This window comes from Hemitrygon akajei, chromosome 5 (genome assembly GCF_048418815.1).
Source record: "Hemitrygon akajei chromosome 5, sHemAka1.3, whole genome shotgun sequence".
Taxonomy (NCBI): domain Eukaryota; kingdom Metazoa; phylum Chordata; class Chondrichthyes; order Myliobatiformes; family Dasyatidae; genus Hemitrygon; species Hemitrygon akajei.
This window is the reverse complement of record NC_133128.1, coordinates 119994245-120013115: the sequence shown is the minus strand read 5'-3', so window position 1 is coordinate 120013115 and position 18871 is coordinate 119994245. Positions and strand designations below refer to the sequence as shown.

General features: G+C 48.9%; 1 protein-coding gene across 3 annotated transcripts in view; it reads left to right on the top strand.

Annotated features, from left to right (window-relative positions):
• The window catches only part of igfbp2a (insulin-like growth factor binding protein 2a), a 99583-nt gene that overhangs the window by 12972 nt on the left and 67740 nt on the right, over positions 1-18871 (top strand). For all 3 annotated transcript variants that reach the window (XR_012098998.1, XM_073046315.1, XM_073046314.1), the window contains exons 2-3: positions 2086-2291; positions 12299-12439. Coding sequence is in view for 2 of the 3 variants with exons in the window: in XM_073046315.1 (XP_072902416.1) it covers positions 2086-2291; positions 12299-12439 (347 nt within the window). In the remaining variant the exon portion in view is untranslated. The remainder of the gene's footprint in view (positions 1-2085; positions 2292-12298; positions 12440-18871) is intronic.

Below are 18871 nucleotides of genomic sequence, written 5' to 3'. Positions count from 1 at the left end.
AGAAGGCCATGGGAGAGAGGAAAGGCGGAGGAGCACCAGAGGGAGGTGATGGATAGGTAAGGAGATAAGGTGAGGGAGGGGAATGGTGAAGGGGGGGGTGCATTACCAGAGGTTTGAGAAATTGATGCCATCAGGCTAGAAGCTACCCAGATGAAATATAATGTGTTGCTCCTCCAACCTGAGAGTGGCCTCATCGTGACAGTAGAGGAGGCCATGGACTGACATGTCGGAATGGGAATGGGAAGTGGAATTGAAACGGTGGCCACTGGGAGATCCCGCCTTTTCTGGTGGATGGAGCATGGGTGCTCGGCGAAGCCGTCATGCCATGAGCATCAATTTCTCAAACATCCGGAAATGTCCCCCCTCAACATTCCCCATGCTCTCACCTTATCTCCTCATCTGCCTCCCTCCCCCTTTTCATTCTCCTATCGGGTTCCCCATTCTCCCGACTTGTATCTCTTTCACCAATCAACCTCCCAGCTCTTTCCTTCACCCCTCCCCCTCCCGGTTTCATCGGTCATCTCGTGTGTCTTCCACTCCTCCCCCACCTTCTTACTCTGACTCCTCGTCCTTTTTTTTCCTCTCCAGTGCTGCTGACGGGTCTCGGACCGAAACGTCGACTAGACGTTTTTCCATAGGTGCTGCCTGGCCTGCCGAGTTCATCCAGCATTTTGTGTGTGTTGCACAGTTTTGTAGTACTATAATGGTGTTGGTAGTGTTCTAGTTTGTTCTGTATTTCATTTAAATACATAAAATTGTTACTCAGTTAAACTGTAGCTTTTTTAAAAATACCTTTTTAACTATCTCCATGAAACTTCAGCTAATTGGGCCAAAATATTCTGGTCACTGTGTGTCCCAATTAACTGAACTACCCTGAGATTCAGTTTTTTCAGCCATTCACTGTTGAAAAACACAATTGAAATTGAAACGCAGTAGAATCGATGAAAAACGACTCACGAAGACAGACAACCAATGTGCACAAGACATTAAACAGTGCAGGGCGAAAGGAAACAAATAGCATTAATAAATAATGCTGAGAACATAAGTCATAGAGTCCTTGAGAGTGAGCCCAAAGTTCACGGATTCCATGCTAAACAAGATTCACATTTAAGCCAAGTCCCTTTTGCCCAAGCTTTGCCCATGTTCCTCTAAACCTTTCCTATTGATGTACCTGTCCAACAGCTTTTTAAATGTTGGTATTGTGCCCATCTCGGCCACTTCCTCTGGCAGCTTGTTCCATGTACCCAGTAAGTAGCCTCTCAGATTTTAAATATTTCCCTTTTCTTTAGAAAAAGACTGTGTGCATTCATCCTATGTGTGTCCCTCATGATTTTATACCCCCAGTGGAAGCCTCAAAACACAAATGAATGTTGCAGGGACGGGCCGATCTTCAGGGTTGGGAACTGGAAGCTGTTTTCAATTTGGCAAAAAAAGAAAATGCAATTCCTGGCAACGGCCTGCTCTAGAAATTAATTTTACAAGCTGATTTATTGCTTGTAGCTTGCAGAGGCCTGAGTCCTGGCACAGGGAGTTCGGAGAGAAGCTGCCACGATTCAGATTCCTGGGGGTCGGGACAGCTCAGGTTGGCTGATGGGTTTATTAGCTGCCTGCAAATCTATGGAGGAGTTGGACCGTCTTCTGAGTTGGTGGGAGGAGGAGGCAGAGAGAGAGAGTGCGTGATTGGGGAGAGGGTAGGAGAGGAGTGGGGTGACTGCCACTGACCCTTGCAGGAGGACAGTGCTACACACACATTGATGCTCACTAGGGGAATATTCACTCTCCCCCCACTCCCTCTCCCTCTCCCCCCCCCCCCGGGTCATGTGGAAGGGGAGGTATTGAGTGAGCTTCTCCCTGTGGGGGCGGGGGTACTACCAAGGGAGGGTCACACTTGGAGGGGAGGTACTGAGTGAGCTCACTGTGGGAAAGGTGATATTGAGGGAGGGTGACACTGGGAGGGGCAGTGTCTAGGGAACTGGGGGTCAGGCAGAGTACGGGGGGCTGCCACGTGCCTGGTGTGACTTTGCTGTACCTCTTTCCTACCCATACCCTGCACTATAAGCGTTTCTCTCCTCTGCCCTCCGGAAGGTGCTGAGACCCGTGACGTCTGGCCAAGCTCCGACATCAGCGACAATCACCTCAACTATCCGAACATCAGCGTGGTAGGCCGCAAGCCCACCCGCACCGGCATGAAGACCACTGCGGTCATCCGGGAGCGCAACAACGCCCAGTGGCGATCTATGGACCGAGGGAACAAAGGCATCGAGGAGCCCCGGAGGACACGGCCCCAACTGGTAATCCACAGCACTGCCTGCTGGTGTCCCCTCCCCTCCACACACCCCTTGCCCCACAATGAATGTCTCTGTGACTGTTACACTTCATCCTGCATTCTGTTACAGCTTTCCCTTGTCTACTCAATGCATTGTGATCTGTGTGAGTACTATGCAAGACAAAATTCCTGTCAGTGAGAACTGAACATGGGACATTACAGCACCGTACAGGCCCTTCAGCCCACGATGTGCTGACCTTTTAACCTAATCTTCGATTAATCTAACTCCTTCCTCCAATATAGCCCTCCATTTTTCTGTCATCCATATGCCTATCTTAGAGGCTCTTAAATGTTTCTAATGTATCACCAGTACCACCATCCTGACACTCCACACATCCACCTCTTTGTAAAAAGAAAAACCTACCTCTGACATCACCCCCCCCTCTATATTTTCCAACAATCACCTAAAAATTATGTCCCTTTTGTATTAGCCTTTCCTGCCCTGGGGAAAATTTCTATAGCTATTCACTCTATCTATGCTGCTTGTCATCTTAAACACATTTGTCAAGTATCATCTCATCCTTCTTTGCTACAAAGAACCAACTCTCTCAAACTATCCTCCTACAACATTCTCTCTAATCAAGGCATCATCCTGGTAAATCTCCTCTGCATCTTCTTTAAAGCTTCCACAGTCTTCCTATAATGAGGCGACCAGAGCTGAACACAATATTCCAAGTGTGGTCTAACCAGGGTTTTATAGAGCTGCAACATTGCCTTGAAACTCAGTCCCCGACTATGAACACCAACCCATCGTATGCCTGCTAACTACTCTGTTAACTGTGCTGCAGCTTTGCGAGATCTATGGCTCTCCCCACCCCAAAGACACCTCTATTTCTCCAACCTGCTAACAAACCTAATGCTAAGAATCCTGCCATTAACCCTGTCCTCTGCCTTCAAATTTGACCTTCCAAAGTGAATCAGTTCACACTTTCCTGGATTGAAGTACGTCTGCCACTTCACAGCCCAGCTCTGAATGCTATCAATGTCCCGTTGTAATCTTTGACAACCTTCTACACAATTCACAACTCCATCAAGCTTTGTGTCTTCTAATAACTTATTAACTCACCCTTCCACGTCCTCATCCAAATCATTTATAAAAGTCACAAAGAGCAGAGGTCCCACAGCAGATCCCTTCTGAACACTACTGGTCACCGACCTCTCGACAGAATACAGTCCGTCTACAACCATCATCTTCCTTCTGTGTGCAAGCCAATTGTGTATCTGCTCAGCCAAGTTTCCTATGCCATCTGACTTTCTGAATAGCTTACCATGGGAACCTTGTTGAAATCCTTATTAAAGTTCATATACACCACATCCACTGTTTTATCTTCATCCATTTGTTTTGTTTCAGTAATAATAAACCACTGCCGACTGACTTTACCAGCACCCTCTCCACACACAAAAATCAGCAGCATCCCGAACATCTGAGCACTTCTCCCTCTTGGCAACCTGTCCAGTCAGGCTGCTCAAAGCCCATCCCAGCACTAAAACTGACACCCTGCCTCCTCCCCCTCTCCATGATCCCTCACACCCCCATGACCCTTCACTTGACTGCCTCCCCATCCCTGACCATTCCCTCGTTCCCTCTCATTTCTACCCCCGTGACACTGTCCTCTACATTGTCCCACTCTCATCTAACCCTGACCCTTCCCTCTACCCTGCTCCACCTCCTCCCTCTCTCCAACCCGTCACTCATCTCCCTGTTCCTCCTGTCATCCCCCCTTCTTCATCTTGTGCCTCCTCTCCCTCCCCTTCCTCCCACCACACTCTTCCTACCTCTCATTCTCTTCTCCCCCCCCTCTTCTAGGGCCAGAGGGCACAACATCAGAATCGAGGGACATCCATTTGGAACAGAGATGAGGAATTTCTTTAGCCAGATGGTGGTGAAACTATGGAATTCATTGCCACAGAAGCCAACAATTGGGTATTTTAAAAGTGGAGGTTGATAGGTTCTTGATTAGTAAGGGTGTTAAAAGTTACAGGGAGAAGGCAGGAGACAATAGGTGCAGAAGTAGACCATTCGGCCCCTCGAGCCTGCACCGCCATTTTGAGATAATGGCTGATCATCTACTATCAATACCCGTTTCCTGCCTTGTCCCCATATCCCTTGATTCCCCTATCCATAAGATACCTATCTAGCTCCTTCTTGAAAGCATCCAGAGAATCCACTACCTTCCGAGGCAGTGCATTCCAGACCCCCACAACTCTCTGGGAGAAGAAGTTTTTCCTTAACTCTGTCCTAAATGACCTACCCCTTATTCTCAAACCATGTCCTCTGGTACTGGACTCTCCCAGCATCTGGAACATATTTCCTGCCTCCATCTTGTCCAATCCCTTAATAATCTTATATGTTTCAATCAGATCCCCTCTCAATCTCCTTAATTCCAGCATGTACAAGCCCAGTCTCTCTAACCTCTCTGCGTAAGACAGTCCAGACATCCCAGGAATTAACCTCGTGAATCTACGCTGCACTTCCTCTACAACCAGGATATCCTTCCTTAACCCTGGAGACCAAAACTGCACACAATACTCCAGGTGTGGTCTCACCAGGGCTCTGTACAAATGCAAGAGGATTTCCTTGCTCTTGTACTCAATTCCCTTTGTAATAAAGGCCAACATTCCATTAGCCTTCTTCACTGCCTGCTGCACTTGCTCATTCACCTTCAGTGACTGATGAACAAGGACTCCTAGATCTTTGTATTTCTCCCTTACCTAACTCTGCATCATTCAGATAATAATCTGCCTTCCTGTTCTTACTCCCAAAATGGATAACCTCACACTTATTCACATTAAACGCCATCTGCCAAGTATCTGCCCACTCACCCAGCCTATCCAAGTCACCCTGAATTCTCCTAACATCCTCATCACATGTCACACTGCCACCCAGCTTAGTATCATCAGCAAATTTGCTGATGTTATTCTCAATGCCTTCATCTAAATCGTTGACGTAAATCGTAAACAGCTGTGGTCCCAATACCGAGCCCTGTGGCACCCCACTAGTCACCACCTGCCATTCCGAGAAACACCCATTCACCGCTACCCTTTGCTTTCTATCTGCCAACCAGTTTTCTATCCATGTCAATGTCTTCCCCCCAATGCCATGAGCTTTGATTTTACCCACCAATCTCCTATGTGGGACCTTATCAAATGCCTTCTGAAAATCGAGGTACACTACATCCACTGGATCTCCCCTGTCTAACTTCCTGGTTACATCTTCGAAAAACTCCAACAGATTAGTCAAGCATGATTTACCCTTGGTAAATCCATGCTGGCTCGGCCCAATCCTATCACTGCTATCTAGATATGCCACTATTTCATCTTTAGTAATGGACTCTAGCATCTTCCCCACCACTGATGTCAGGCTGACAGGACGATAGTTCTCTGTTTTCTCCCTCCCTCCTTTCTTAAAAAGTGGGATAACATTAGCCATTCTCCAATCCTCAGGAACTAATCCTGAATCTAAGGAACATTGGAAAATGATTACCAATGCATCCGCAATTTCCAGGGCCACCTCCTTTAGTACCCTAGGATGCAGACCATCTGGACCTGGGGATTTGTCAGCCTTCAGTCCCATCAGTCTATTCATCACCGTTTTCTTCCTAATGTCAATCTGTTTCATTTCCTCTGTTACCCTATGCCCTTGGCCCATCCATACATCTGGGAGATTGCTTGTGTCTTCCTTAGTGAAAACAGATCTAAAGTACTCATTAAATTCTTCTGCCATTTCTCTGTTTCCCATAACAATTTCACCCAATTCATTCTTCAAGGGCCCAACATTGTTCTTAACTATTTTCTTTCTCTTCACATACTTAAAAAAGCTTTTGCTATCCTCCTTTATATTCCTGGCTAGCTTGCGTTCGTACCTCATTTTTTCTCCCCGTATTGCCTTTTTAGTTAAGTTCTGTTGTTCCTTAAAAACTTCCCAATCATCTGTCCTCCCACTCACCTTAGCTCTGTCATACTTCCTTTTTTTTAATGCTATGCAATCTCTGACTTCCTTTGTCAACCACTGTGTCCCCTTTCCCCCCTTTGAATCCTTCCTTCTCCGGGGGATGAACTGATTTTGCACCTTGTGCATTATTCCCAGGAATACCTGCCATTGCTGTTCCACTGTCTTTTCTGCTAGGCTATCCGTCCAGTCAACTTTGGCCAGCTCCTCCCTCATGGCTCCATAGTTTCCCCTGTTCAACTGCAACACTGACACCTCCAAGCTGCCCTTATCCTTCTCAAATTGCAGATAAAAACATCATATTATGATCACTACCTCCTAATGGCTCCTTTACTTCAAGATCGCTTATCAAATCCTGTTCATTACATAACACTAAATCCAGAATAGCCTTGTCCCTGGTCGGCTCTCGTACAAGCTGTTCCAAGAATGCATCCCGTAGGCACTCTACAAACTCCCTATCCTGTGGTCCAGCACCAACCTGATTCTCCCAGTTCACCTGCATGTTGAAATCCCCCTTAACTACTGCGACATTACCTTTGCCACATGCCAATGTTAACTCCCTATTCAACTTGCACACAATATCCATGCTGCTGTTTGGTGGCCTGTAGACAACACCCATTAGTGTCCTTTTGCCCTTACTGTTCCTCAGTTCTATCCACACAGACTCTACTTCTCCTGACCCTATGTCCCCACTTGCAAAGGACTGAATCTCATTCCTCACCAACAGGGCCACCCCTGCCCACATTTCTGTCCCTACGATAGCACGTATACCCTTGTACATTCATTTCCCAGGTCTGATCTCCCTGCAGCCATGTCTCCGTTATCCCAACAACATCATAGTTACCCATTCGCACCTGAGCTTCAAGCTCATCTGCCTTATTTCTGACACTTTGTGCATTCAGATATAGAATTTTTAGCCCATTTCTCCTCTGTCTGTTTAAATCGCTGCCTATTGTGCTTAACCCAGCTCCCCGAACTCCAATCGGGCTATACGCCCCTAGAATTTTGTTGCCCTTCCTAAATTTACTTATTCTTTCTGCACATTTAACTCCATGTGCCGTCAGACCATCCCTCTGTACATCTGTCCTCCTCATCACTTGTTCCGCCTCACCTTTCTCTATGGGGGAGAATGGGGTTGAGGGGGATAATAAATCAGCCCTGATGGAATAGTCGAGCAGACCCGATGGGCTGAATGGCCTCATTCTGCTCCTATGATCTTTCGACTTCCTGATATTTTGGGTTTCGTCTGCTCATTTTCATAGGGTCATAGAAGCAGGGGGGCATTCAACACGGGCCGTTCACACCAGCACGAACATACCAACATCCTATTTGACCACATTAGAATCAAGAACAAGTTTATTGAGAAATGTATCCCGGTGCAGCCCCTAATCTACAGTGTTGAGACTGATGGGGAACTGTTTGGTTGAGTGCCTTCACTTCAAGCACAGTTTTCCAGTGGCCAACCGGCTTATTTCCACTCCGCATTCACATTCCAACCCGACAGTCCGTAGCCGCCTCCTCTGCCACGATGAGGTTGGAGGAGCAACAGTTCATATTCTGCCTGGGTAGCACCCATCCCGACGGCATGAACTTCGAATTCTGTAACTGTAGGTAATCTCCCCTTCTGTTCGTTTCTCTGTGTTTCTGTTCCATGTTCTGGTTCCCCTCTCACTAGTTCTTTTCTCAGTTCCTTATCACCCATCTCTGCTTTCCCTCCTCCTTCCCTTTCCCTCCTGGTCCACTCCCCTCTTTGATAAAACTCCTTCAGCCATTCAGCCTCCCAGTTTCTTACTTCTCCCTCCACCTTGTTCTGGCTTCTTCACCTTTCATTTCCAGTCCCGATGAAGGGTCTTGGCCTGAAATGTTTACTGTTCATTCCCCTCCACTGATGCTGCCTGACCTGCTGAGTTCCTCCAGCATTTTGTGTGTGTTACTCTGGATTTCCAGTGTCTGCAGATTTTCTCTTGTGTGTGTGTGTGTAGTGAAATTTGTTGTTTAGCAGCAGCAGTACTGTGCAATACATAAAAAAATTTACCAGAAATTACAGTAATATAAACGAGTATTGCAAAAAGATTGCAAAATAGTGAGGTATTATACATGGACCCTTCAGAGATTTGATGGTGGAGGGGAAGAAGCTGTTCCTGAAACGTTGAGTGTGGGTCTTCAAGCTCCTGTACCTCGTCTCTGTGCAGGACTTTTTCACCAGTGTATCTGTCGCTCTGATCTCACATGTCACACATTCCTGACTGCAAAACAACGTTACACAAGTTTTATACATCACTAATTAAACGTGCTGAGCTCGGTGCCTGACCCTGGGCCCTCGGCACATGCAGCCGAGGCAGAGGGAGGCCACTCGGAACAGTTCAGGGTCGAGGAGCTGCCCTCCTGTGGAGAGACTGTGGTGGTCGGGCCTCGTCCTGGAGCAGGCTGGGTCGAGACGGGGGGATTTAATAGAGGGGAGGAATTCAGGAGGGGCTGCTGGAAGAATGGGGGATACTCTCCCCAGTGTGGGAGGGGCAGAGCACGTGGGGTGGGGAAACAGGAGAACTGGGTTAGTGACTTCATTGTGACCAGGGTCCTGCTGTCTTGGGGGTGGGGGGGGGGTGGAAGGGTCAGTGGGAAGTTGCAGAGGATTGACGGGAAGACAACTCATTTCAGAACAGTGGGGAATAGAACGTGGAACATCGTATGGCACAATATAGGCTCTTCAGCATGTAATCTTATGCCAACCCTTTATCAACCCATCCCTTCCATTCTACATAGTCCTTCTGTCATCCATGTGTCTGTCTAAGAGTCTCTTAAATGTCCATAATCTATCTGGCTCTCCCACCTCTCCTGACAGTGTTCTGCACACCCACCACTCTGTGTAAGATACTTACATCTGACATTCCCCCCCCCCCACACTTTCCTCCAATCACCTTAAAGTTATGCCACCTCATATTAGCCATTTCCGCAGTCTCTAGCTATCCATTCCATGCCTAACCCTAATCCTAATGCATAGAACGGTATAGGCCCTTCGCCCCACAATGTTGTGGGTTCTGGGATTAGAGAGCGTGTCTTCTGAGAATATGTTAAAGTGACCTAGGGTTTTCCTCTTTGGAGCAAAGGAGGATGAGATCGAGGTGTACAAGGTGATAGGGTGGACAGCAAGAGACTTTTTCCCAGGGCAGAAGTGGCTGATACCAGGGGTATGATTGAAAGGTAATTGGAGGAAAGTATAGAGGGGATATCAGAGGCAAGTTTTTTTGTACACAGAGAATAGTGGATACTTGGAATGTGCTGCCGGGGTGGAGGTAGAAGCAGGTTACATTAGAGACGTGTAAGAAACTCTTAGATAAGGCACTTAGATAGAAAACTGGAGGGCAACGGAGAGAGGAAAAGGTTAAATTAATCTTTCAGATTCTTTATCTTTTCCTGTCACCTAATGCACAGACACTCCTGTGCCTAGTGTCACTTTATGGACATACAGTCAATCTTTGTTTATAAGCTATGTGTAACATTTATTGTGCTTTTTTAAAATTATTGTCTTCTTTATCATATTGGGTTTCTTTTTGTGCTGTGTCAGATCTGGGGCAACAATTATTTTGGTTCCTTTACACTGGTGAAATGGAAAGGGTCAGCACGGTATTGTGGGCTGAAGAGCCTGTCCTGTGCTGTAGATAGGGGTAGGACATGGGCAGCGAATGCTGGCGGACAGAGGGACCTTGGGGTACAGGCTGTCGCTCCCTGAAAGTGGTGAAGAAGGCAGGTGACACAGAATATGTGGGGTCACATTACATAACACAGGTAAGAACACGCTTGGAGTTCTGGTCGCCACATGGCAGGAGTGATGCGGTTGGGTTGGAGAGGGTGCAGAGTACTCACCACAATGCTAGCTGCACTGGAGAACCTCGGTTACGGTGGGGGGGAGGGGGAAAGGAGATTAGTAAGATTGGCTTTATTTGTCATATGAACTCGAAAACCTACAGTGAAATGTGTTGTTTGTGTCAACGGCAGCAGTTTGAGGATGGGGGCAGACTGCAAGTGTTGCCATGCCCATGGCACATGCCAGTCACGGCATGCCCACAGTTTACTACCTGTAACCCTTTGGAATGTGGCAGGAAGGCAGAGCACCCAGCGGGGAAGATGTACTAACTGCTTTCAGGAGGTGATTCCCCGATCGCTGTTAGAGCATTGAGCTCCTGTGCTCCCTGTTTGGACACTCTGACCTTGTTTTCCCTGGAGCAAAGCCAGAGGGCTGACCTGATAGAAGAATATAAAACTGTAGAGAGACATCACGGGGCTGAATCTTACTCGCATGGGAAGAGTATCAGAAGCAAGGGGGCCTTGACTTGGGGGAGAGGAAAGAGTTTGTTTTCAATTATACAGAGTGGGCGATATCTGCAACTTGCTGCCAGAGGAGGTGGTTTCTACGTTTAAGAAATGTTTCTACGTGCAATTAGCAAGCAATAGAAAGGTACAGATGCATCATGGGCACCAGCCTCCCCAGATCAAATGCATCTTCAAAAGGTGCTTCCCCAAGGCAGTGGCATCCATCATTAAAGACCGAAATTTTCGATGTTACACATATTGAAAGGCTTCGACAGAACGCATGTGGAGAGGATGTTTCCTATAGCGGGGAGAGTCTAGGACCAGGGGGCACAGCCTCAGAACAATTCAAGGATTGGGATGCAGAAGCAGTGTTTTGAAGAACCTCAGTGTAGGAGGAGTGTTATGGGTATAGAACACTACATCTCAGTGTAGGTCCTTTAGCTCACTATGTTGTGCCAACCTTTCAACCTAAAAGATCGATTTGCCTCCATTTTCCTATCATTCATGGGCCTATCTAAGAGTTTATTAAATGTCCTTAATTTACCACCACCCACGGCAGTGAGTTCCACACACCCATCCCTTCTCAGTGTAAAATAAAAGATCAGCCTCTGACGTACTTTCCTCCAATCACCTTAAAACTATGCCCCTCCTATTAGCCATTGCTAACCTGGGAAAACGGTGCTGACTGTTCACTCGATCTATGATTTTTATCATCTCGTACACCCCTATCAAGTCACCTCTTATCCTCTTTCGCTTCCAAGAGAAAAACTCTAGCTTGTCAACCTATCCTCATTAGACATGCTCTAAATCAGACAGCAGCTCGGTAAATCTCCTCTGTAGCCGCTCTAAAGCTTCCACATTCTTTCTCTAATGAGGCGACCAGAACTGAACACAATTTTCCAAGTGTGGTTGAACTGGAGTTTTATTGAGCTACAAAATTACCTCGCAGCCTTTGAGCTCAATCTCCTGACTAATGAAGACAACACACCAAGAGCCTTCTAAACATCTTGCACAGCAGCTTGGAGCGATCTCTGGGACCCTCTGATCCTCCACGCTGCTCAGAATGTTAAGAATCCTGCCTTTGTTTGGCTTTCTAAAGTGAGTAACTTCACAATTTTCTGGATTGGACTCCATCTGCTGCTTCTCAGTCTAGCTCTGAGTTCTGTCAATGACTCTTTGTAACCTATGACAACCTTCTACACAATCCACAGCTCCACCAACCTTCGTGCCATCTGCAAACTTACTAATCCACTCTTCCACTTCCTCATCCAAGTTGTTTATAAAAATCTCAAAAAGCAGAGGTTCTCGTAACAGATCCCTGTGGAACACCACCAGTCACCAGCTTTCAGACAGAATACACTCCATCCTCTGCCTTCTGTGGGCAAGCCAATTCTGTGTCCATACAGAATGTCTCTCGATCCAGTGCCTCTTTACATTCTCAGTGAGCCTGTCATGGAGACCCTTGTTGTGCATTGCTGTTAGGGTGAGTGGAGTCTCACTTCGGAGCAGAGCTGGGTAAGGGTCTCGGAAGTGGATGAGCTGTGGCTGGGCGGTGAGCCGCAGTGGCACCAGACTGGTTCCACTCTGGGCTTGACCCCAAGAGGGCTTCTGACCCCATCCCCCCCCAACCCCTGTGAGACGCGGTGTGGTGGCCCCACACTTTAATGCCCTCAAGTGCTGGGCATTAACTCTGTCTCCTTCCTCGTCCACAGACGACATGTCAGCTGGAGCTGGACCAGGTGCTGGAGAGGATCGCGTCTCTACGCTTACCGGATGAGCGTGGCCCCCTGGAGCATCTGTACGCTCTTTACATCCCGAACTGTGACCGTCATGGACTCTACAAGCTGAAGCAGGTACCTCCATCCACCACTACACTCTGTCCAACAGTTGAACATAGAACTACAGTACAGGCCATTCGGCCCACAATGTTGTGCTCACCTTTTAACCTCCTCGAGATCAACTGATTTTTCTCTCATCCATTTGCCTATCTAAGAGTCTCTTGAATACCTCTAATGTATTTGCCTCTATCACCATCCTTGTTCCATACACCTACCACTCTGTTAAAAGTTTCTTTCCTTTTGAGTTCCTCTCTTTAGTCACATTAAAATTGTGCCCTCTCATATTAGCCACCCTGGGAAAAAGTCTCTGACTTTACACTCTATGTACACCTCCTAATATCTTGAACACCTCTATCAAGTCACCTCTCGTCCTCCTATGCCCCAACGAGAAAAGCCCTAGCTCACTCAACCTATCTTCATAAAACATGCTGATAGAGCCAGGCAGCGGCCCAGTAAATCTCCTCTGCACCCTCTCAAAAGCTTGCTCATCTTTCCTCTAATCTGAACACTAATCCAAGCGTGGTCCAACTAGAGTATTATACAGCTGCAACATTATCTCACCGTTCTTGAACGGGTGAAGGTTGACAGGACTTTGGCCTCGCAGAAGATGCTAAATAAATGCAACTTGTTGTGGCGTGCACATTCCCAATAAAGTGCCTGGCTTGTTACTGAGTGACGCAGTGGGTAATCCAGCAACAGAGCCCTGGCTTCGAATCCATCCCCTGGAGCTGTCCACGTGAAGCCTGGACGTTCTCCCTGTGACCCCCTGTGTTTCCCGTGGGTGCTCCCATTTCCTCCCACGCCTAACCCCATGAGGGTTGGTGATCCCAGTGTGTGGGAGAGGGGGAGAATCTGAGGGGAGTCGTCGTGAATGTGGGGGATTTAAAAAGAACAGAAGTTAGTTAATGGGTGGTGTTGGACTCGGCGGGTGAAGGGACTGTTTCTGTACTGCCTCTGACTCTGCATCACGCTGTGCGATCACTGCATGGACCATGGGAGAAGCTGCAAGCATTTTCAGAATTGTACATGACGGAAATTTGCTGCGGTATATAGAGGGTTTAGTTCCAATGCTCACCATGGCTTTGGGACTGTGAGGGAGCTTCAACAGACCCAGCACCGATTCCTGTGGCACACCACTACTCACAGGCCTCAAGTCAGAGAGGCAGCCATTACTATCACTCTCTGTGCAACCAGTGTCTAATCCAATTACTACCCCATCCTGAATGCCAAGCGACTGAACTTTCCTGGCTAACGTGCCATGCTGAACCAGGTCAAAGGCCTTGCTAAAGTCCGTGTGGACAACATCCACTGCCTTGCCGTCATCCACTTTACTGGTAACTTACTCAAAAAAACTATAAGACTGGGTAGACACAACCCACCACACTCAAAGCCAAGATGATTGGCTCTAATGAGTCCCTGTCAATCCAGATACATTTATATCCAGTCAATTAGAACGTCTTCCAAAAACTTGCCTCTAATGTCAGGCACACCAGCCTATAATTTCCTAGCTTCTTCCTCGAGCCTTCCTTGAATCACAACAGGGTGTGAAATGGGACAATGTAGATGGAGCTTAAATCTGTGTCTGACCCTGGGAGTGTGTGATGGGACAGTGTAGAGGGAGCTTCACTCTGTGTCTGACCCTGGGAGTGTGTGATGGGATGGTGCAGAGGGAGTTTAATTCTGTGTCTGACCCTGGGAGTGTGTGATGGGATGGTGCAGAGGGAGTTTAATTCTGTGTCTGACCCTGGGAGTGTGTGATGGGACAGTGTGGAGAGTCACTCTGTGTCTGACCCTGGGAGTGTGTGATGGGACAGTGTAGAGGGAGCTTCACTCTGTGTCTGACCCTGGGAGTGTGTGATGGGACAGTGTAGAGACAGCTTCACTCTGTGTCTGACCCTGGGAGTGTGTGATGGGACAGTGTAGAGGGAGCTTCACTCTTGTGTCTGACCCTGGGAGTGTGTGATGGGACAGTGTAGAGGGAGTTTCACTCTGTGTCTGACCCCGGGAGTGTGTGATGGGACAGTGTAGAGGGAGTCTCTCTCTATGTCTGACCCTGGGAGTGTGTGGTGGGACGGTAAGGGGAGGGGAGGTGCGCGGTGGGACGGTAAGGGTGAGTGCGCGGTGGGACAGTAAGGGGGGGAGTGCGCGGTTGGGCGGTACGGGGGAGTGCGCGGTGGGACGGTAAGGGTGGAGTGCGCAGTGGGACGGTAAGGGGGGAGTGCGCGGTGGGACGGTAAGGGGGGAGTGCGCGGTGGGGCGGTACGGGGGGAGTGCGCGGTGGGACGGTAAGGGTGAGTGCGCGGTGGGACAGTAAGGGGGGGGAGTGCGCGGTTGGGCGGTAAGGGTGGAGTGCGCGGTGGGACGGTAAGGGTGGAGTGCGCAGTGGGACGGTAAGGGGGGAGTGCGCGGTGGGACGGTAAGGGGGGAGTGCGCAGTGGGACAGTAAGGGGAGGGGAGTGCGCGGTGGGACAGTAAGGGGGGGAGTGCACGGTGGGGCGGTACGGGGGAGTGCGCGGTGGGACGGTAAGGGGGGAGTGCGTGGTGGTACGGTAAGGGGAAGGGGAGTGCGCGGTGGGACGGTAAGGGGTGAGTGCGCGGTGGGACGGTAAGGGTGAGTGCACGATGGGACGGTACGGGGGAGTGCGCGATGGGACGGTACGGAGGGGGGAGTGATGGGACGGTACGGGGGAGTGCGTGATGGTGTCAACCTGAAATTATTAGCCTGCTCAATTGAGGAAAAACACCAGAGACACGAAATTACCTCTGAAACGGTTTTTATTGAGGGAGGAGTTCACAGCCCCACGCACTTCGGGCGTAAGGTAGCCAACTCCCAATTTGTCGGTCCACAGAGGTCATAGTTATACCCAAAAGCAGGGTACTACATTCGCAAATATGGTTACCGATTCAAATTCATCAATTGATTGGCCATTGCATAGCTAAGCACTGGAAATACTCGGAATAAGCATAGACGCAAGTGTAATACTTGGAATGGGTATGGACGCAAGCAAAACACTCAAAGTAGGTATACAGCTCAAAATACTTTGCCAAACACTTTGTCTTGTGGTCGCAGGTTCCTCTTCTTTGTGGTTGCCACATGCTGTTTGGCATCTTATTTTAGCTTCCTCTTCCCTGTCCTCCTACACTTCCCCAATGACGTATCCTCTCCCTGTTCCTGTCTACATATTTTGCTACACTTATCCCTCGCCCACCCCTTCTACACGTACCCCTTACCCTCTCCACATTCTCATTCTCTCCTGTGATCATGAAATGATCTCTCATCAATATCGTGAAAATCCTCTGGTGCAGGTTTGAGGAGTTCGGTGGCCTCGACAGTTGCCCGTACTACCATCAGTGGCTTAGCCGGCAGCAGGTCCCCTAACGAGGCCATCATGCGGTTCAGGACACATTTGACAATGGCAATACAGACAATAATCCCTATAATGGCCGTCAGCGTGTAAATAGCCCCGTTGATCACCCAGTCCCTCCATGCACTTAGTCCCCAGTCCCCCCATCCTGCCCAAGCTGTTCCTTCCTTAATGGATCCTAACTGTTCATCTATTTTGTTCATATACCGCGTTATGTTGGTGGTAGCATCGTCTAGCCCCATTATGCATTTGTCTTTTACGATAGCGCAGAGCCCACCCTCCCTGGCGAGGAGATAATCAAGTGCATAGCGGTTTTGCATGGAGAAGAGCCGCAGTTGGTTAAGGCTGTTGGTTATGAGTCTCAATGCTCCCCTGGTGGCGTTCCCGAGGCTCATGAGACCACAGGCCAGATAGTTCCGATTGTGGGCCGCCATAGCGTTACCTGATGCCCCCAAAGAGAGAAAGCCAGCTGCCCCGTATCCGGCCACCTGACCTGTGGTTAGGGTGGTCAGGACTTGGTAATCTGCACAAAATTCTTGGGAGACCTCTCTCTTGTACCTCCCAGACGGGTGGGACAGGGGACCCCAAGTCCCAGGGCAAGGGACCGCGGTGGGGAGGAAGGTGCCGTAGGCCACCGAGGAAGGGTAAGGGTACTCCAGGAAGTTGGTGGCAATGCCGTTATAGAAGAAAAAATACCCTGGGAGGGTATACATGGTCTCAATGCAACCCTTACCCTTTAGGTGGATGGTATCACTCCATTCTCCTATACCAGCAGAGGCGTACACTCGTTTGGTACCCCTGCGATATTCAGGTCATAGGAATACCTGATCGTTGACCCGGAGGTGGGTGCGGTTCCCCTCCCCACAAAGGAGTTGCACCCCCTGGGTCAGGGACTGGCACTTTGTCTCATGGCAAGAGTAAGAGATCCCTAAGGGGTCCTTGGTGGGGTGACACTCTCTTTTCCTACGGGGCTTGGAGAGGCAGGTGACGTCATTCGAGACATACACGTCTGAACATCCCCACCCTGTTCCGAAGTAGCAGTTCTCATATACTTGGTCACCCTTCAGGGGCTTGGGATTCCCCTCCCACCAGAGATCTTTTCTCATCCGCGGAAGGAGTCCATGATTTGACCGCTTACCGGTGGACGGAGGAAATAGGCAGTCCGCGACCGGGGCCGTGGAAGAGTCATAGGTGAGTTCCACCCTCTTTCCCTCAGGCAATGTTTTGCTGGCGGGGGCACATCGGAAGGGTTGATCGGCACGATCCCAGTGCAGGAAAACGGTAAAGAGCGAGGGGACACTGGCGGGGTGGGGATAGCAAACGATGGTTGTAGTGCCATACAGTCGTTTGTGCACGTTTTGGTAATAGTTATCACTTATAAACCCCGAGGGGGATCTTCCAAGTGTGGGGCCTTTGGGGAAACCCCAATCCATTTTCTGTCTTGAAATGTCCCCCTTCGATCTCGTTAGGGGGTTTGGTTCCTCGTCCAGCCATCCCTCAACCTTGCCCTATACCCCACTATCCCTAAAATAATATAGATAACCAAGAGCATCCTACCTTCCATTACCAGAGTACAGTTTCAAGGATGTGGCACCACAAGGAAAAAGGAATTTAAACACACAACAGTTCAATCAAGTCCGTTTATCAGTCCCTTCATTTATCTGTAGTTTCTAGCGAGTCCGGGGTCCAGTGCTTGCAGTCGCTCAGATGAATCCAACGTTCTTGTCCTTTCACTTTGACAGCAGAGGGGGTCTGCAGGAGGACCTGGTACGGTCCTTTCCACCGGGGGTCCCAGCTTGGGTCGATCCCAGTTCCTTATTAACACCCAGCCTCCTGGTTCTGCTCCCTGCCACTCGCCTTCTCTATCAAGGACAGGTCTTGAGGCTTCCTTCACCTGAGTGTGTAGGGACTTAAGAGACAAAGTTAAATGCTTAAGATAACACTGCAATTCCTCACCCATCATTTGTAGATCTACTTGTATTGGCAGGGGGTTGTGGTCACTGCCCCATGGGGTTCTGTTTGGGCGCCCGTAAACTATTTCAGCAGCAATTAGCCTGGTACCGGTTTGAGGTGTAATGCACATATGATACAGTGCCAGGGGAAGGACTTTAAGCCAATTTAGTTCTGGTTCAAGGGTCAATTTAGTTAGTTTGCCCTTCAGGGTGCCGTTTGCACGTTCCACGATTCCTGTGGCTCGGGGGTGGTAGGCACCGTGGAATTGTTGTTCAATGTTTAGTATTTTGCAGAGTTGTTTGTTTACTTTCCCAATGAAGTGCAGACCATTATCAGATGAGAGTCTTTGTGGGATACCAAAACAAGGAATAACTGCTTTCAGCAGTATTCGCACTACCGTGGAAGCCTTGTTGTTCGTTGTGGGGAAGGCTTCAATCCATTTACTGAAGACGTCGATTATAACCAAACAGTACTTGTAACAATTCACCTTAGGTAACTCAATAAAGTCCATTTGTAATGTGTCAAACGGTCCTGCTGGGGTTGGGGTGCACCCTTTATCATATCTAATAGATTTACCCGGGTTTACTTTCTGGCAAATTAAGCAACCCTTTGCCCGTCTGTCCGCTGCCTCATTCAAACTGGGGGACCACCATGTTTTTAACAACAACATACACATTCCCTCCTTGCCGAGGTGAGTGTCAGAGTGGAGGCGGTCGAGCAGGACAGGCAGGAGAGTATCAGGATTACAAGTCTGACCTGCTGGGGTCTGCCAGAGGCCCGTTGCGTCATTAATAATGCAACCATGTTTCTTCCAAACATCAATCTCTGTCGCAGGGGCGTCCCCCTGTAATTGCGCGATGTCGGATATGCCTGGGCTATCAACCGGCAGAAGGTGTGGGGCCGAATCCACAGTTATTGCTTTAGAGGAGGAGGCTCGCTTGGCTGCCAGGTCTGCCCTGGCATTGCCTTTACTAACGGGAGAGTCATCGGATAAGTGGGCGGCACATTTTATAATAGCAGGCTTACCGGGGAGCTGGATGGCTTGGAGCAAATTGGCAATGCTTTTGCCAGCCGACGTTTGGAAGCCCCGCTGCACCCATAGTGTGCCAAAATCGTGAGCGACCCCAAA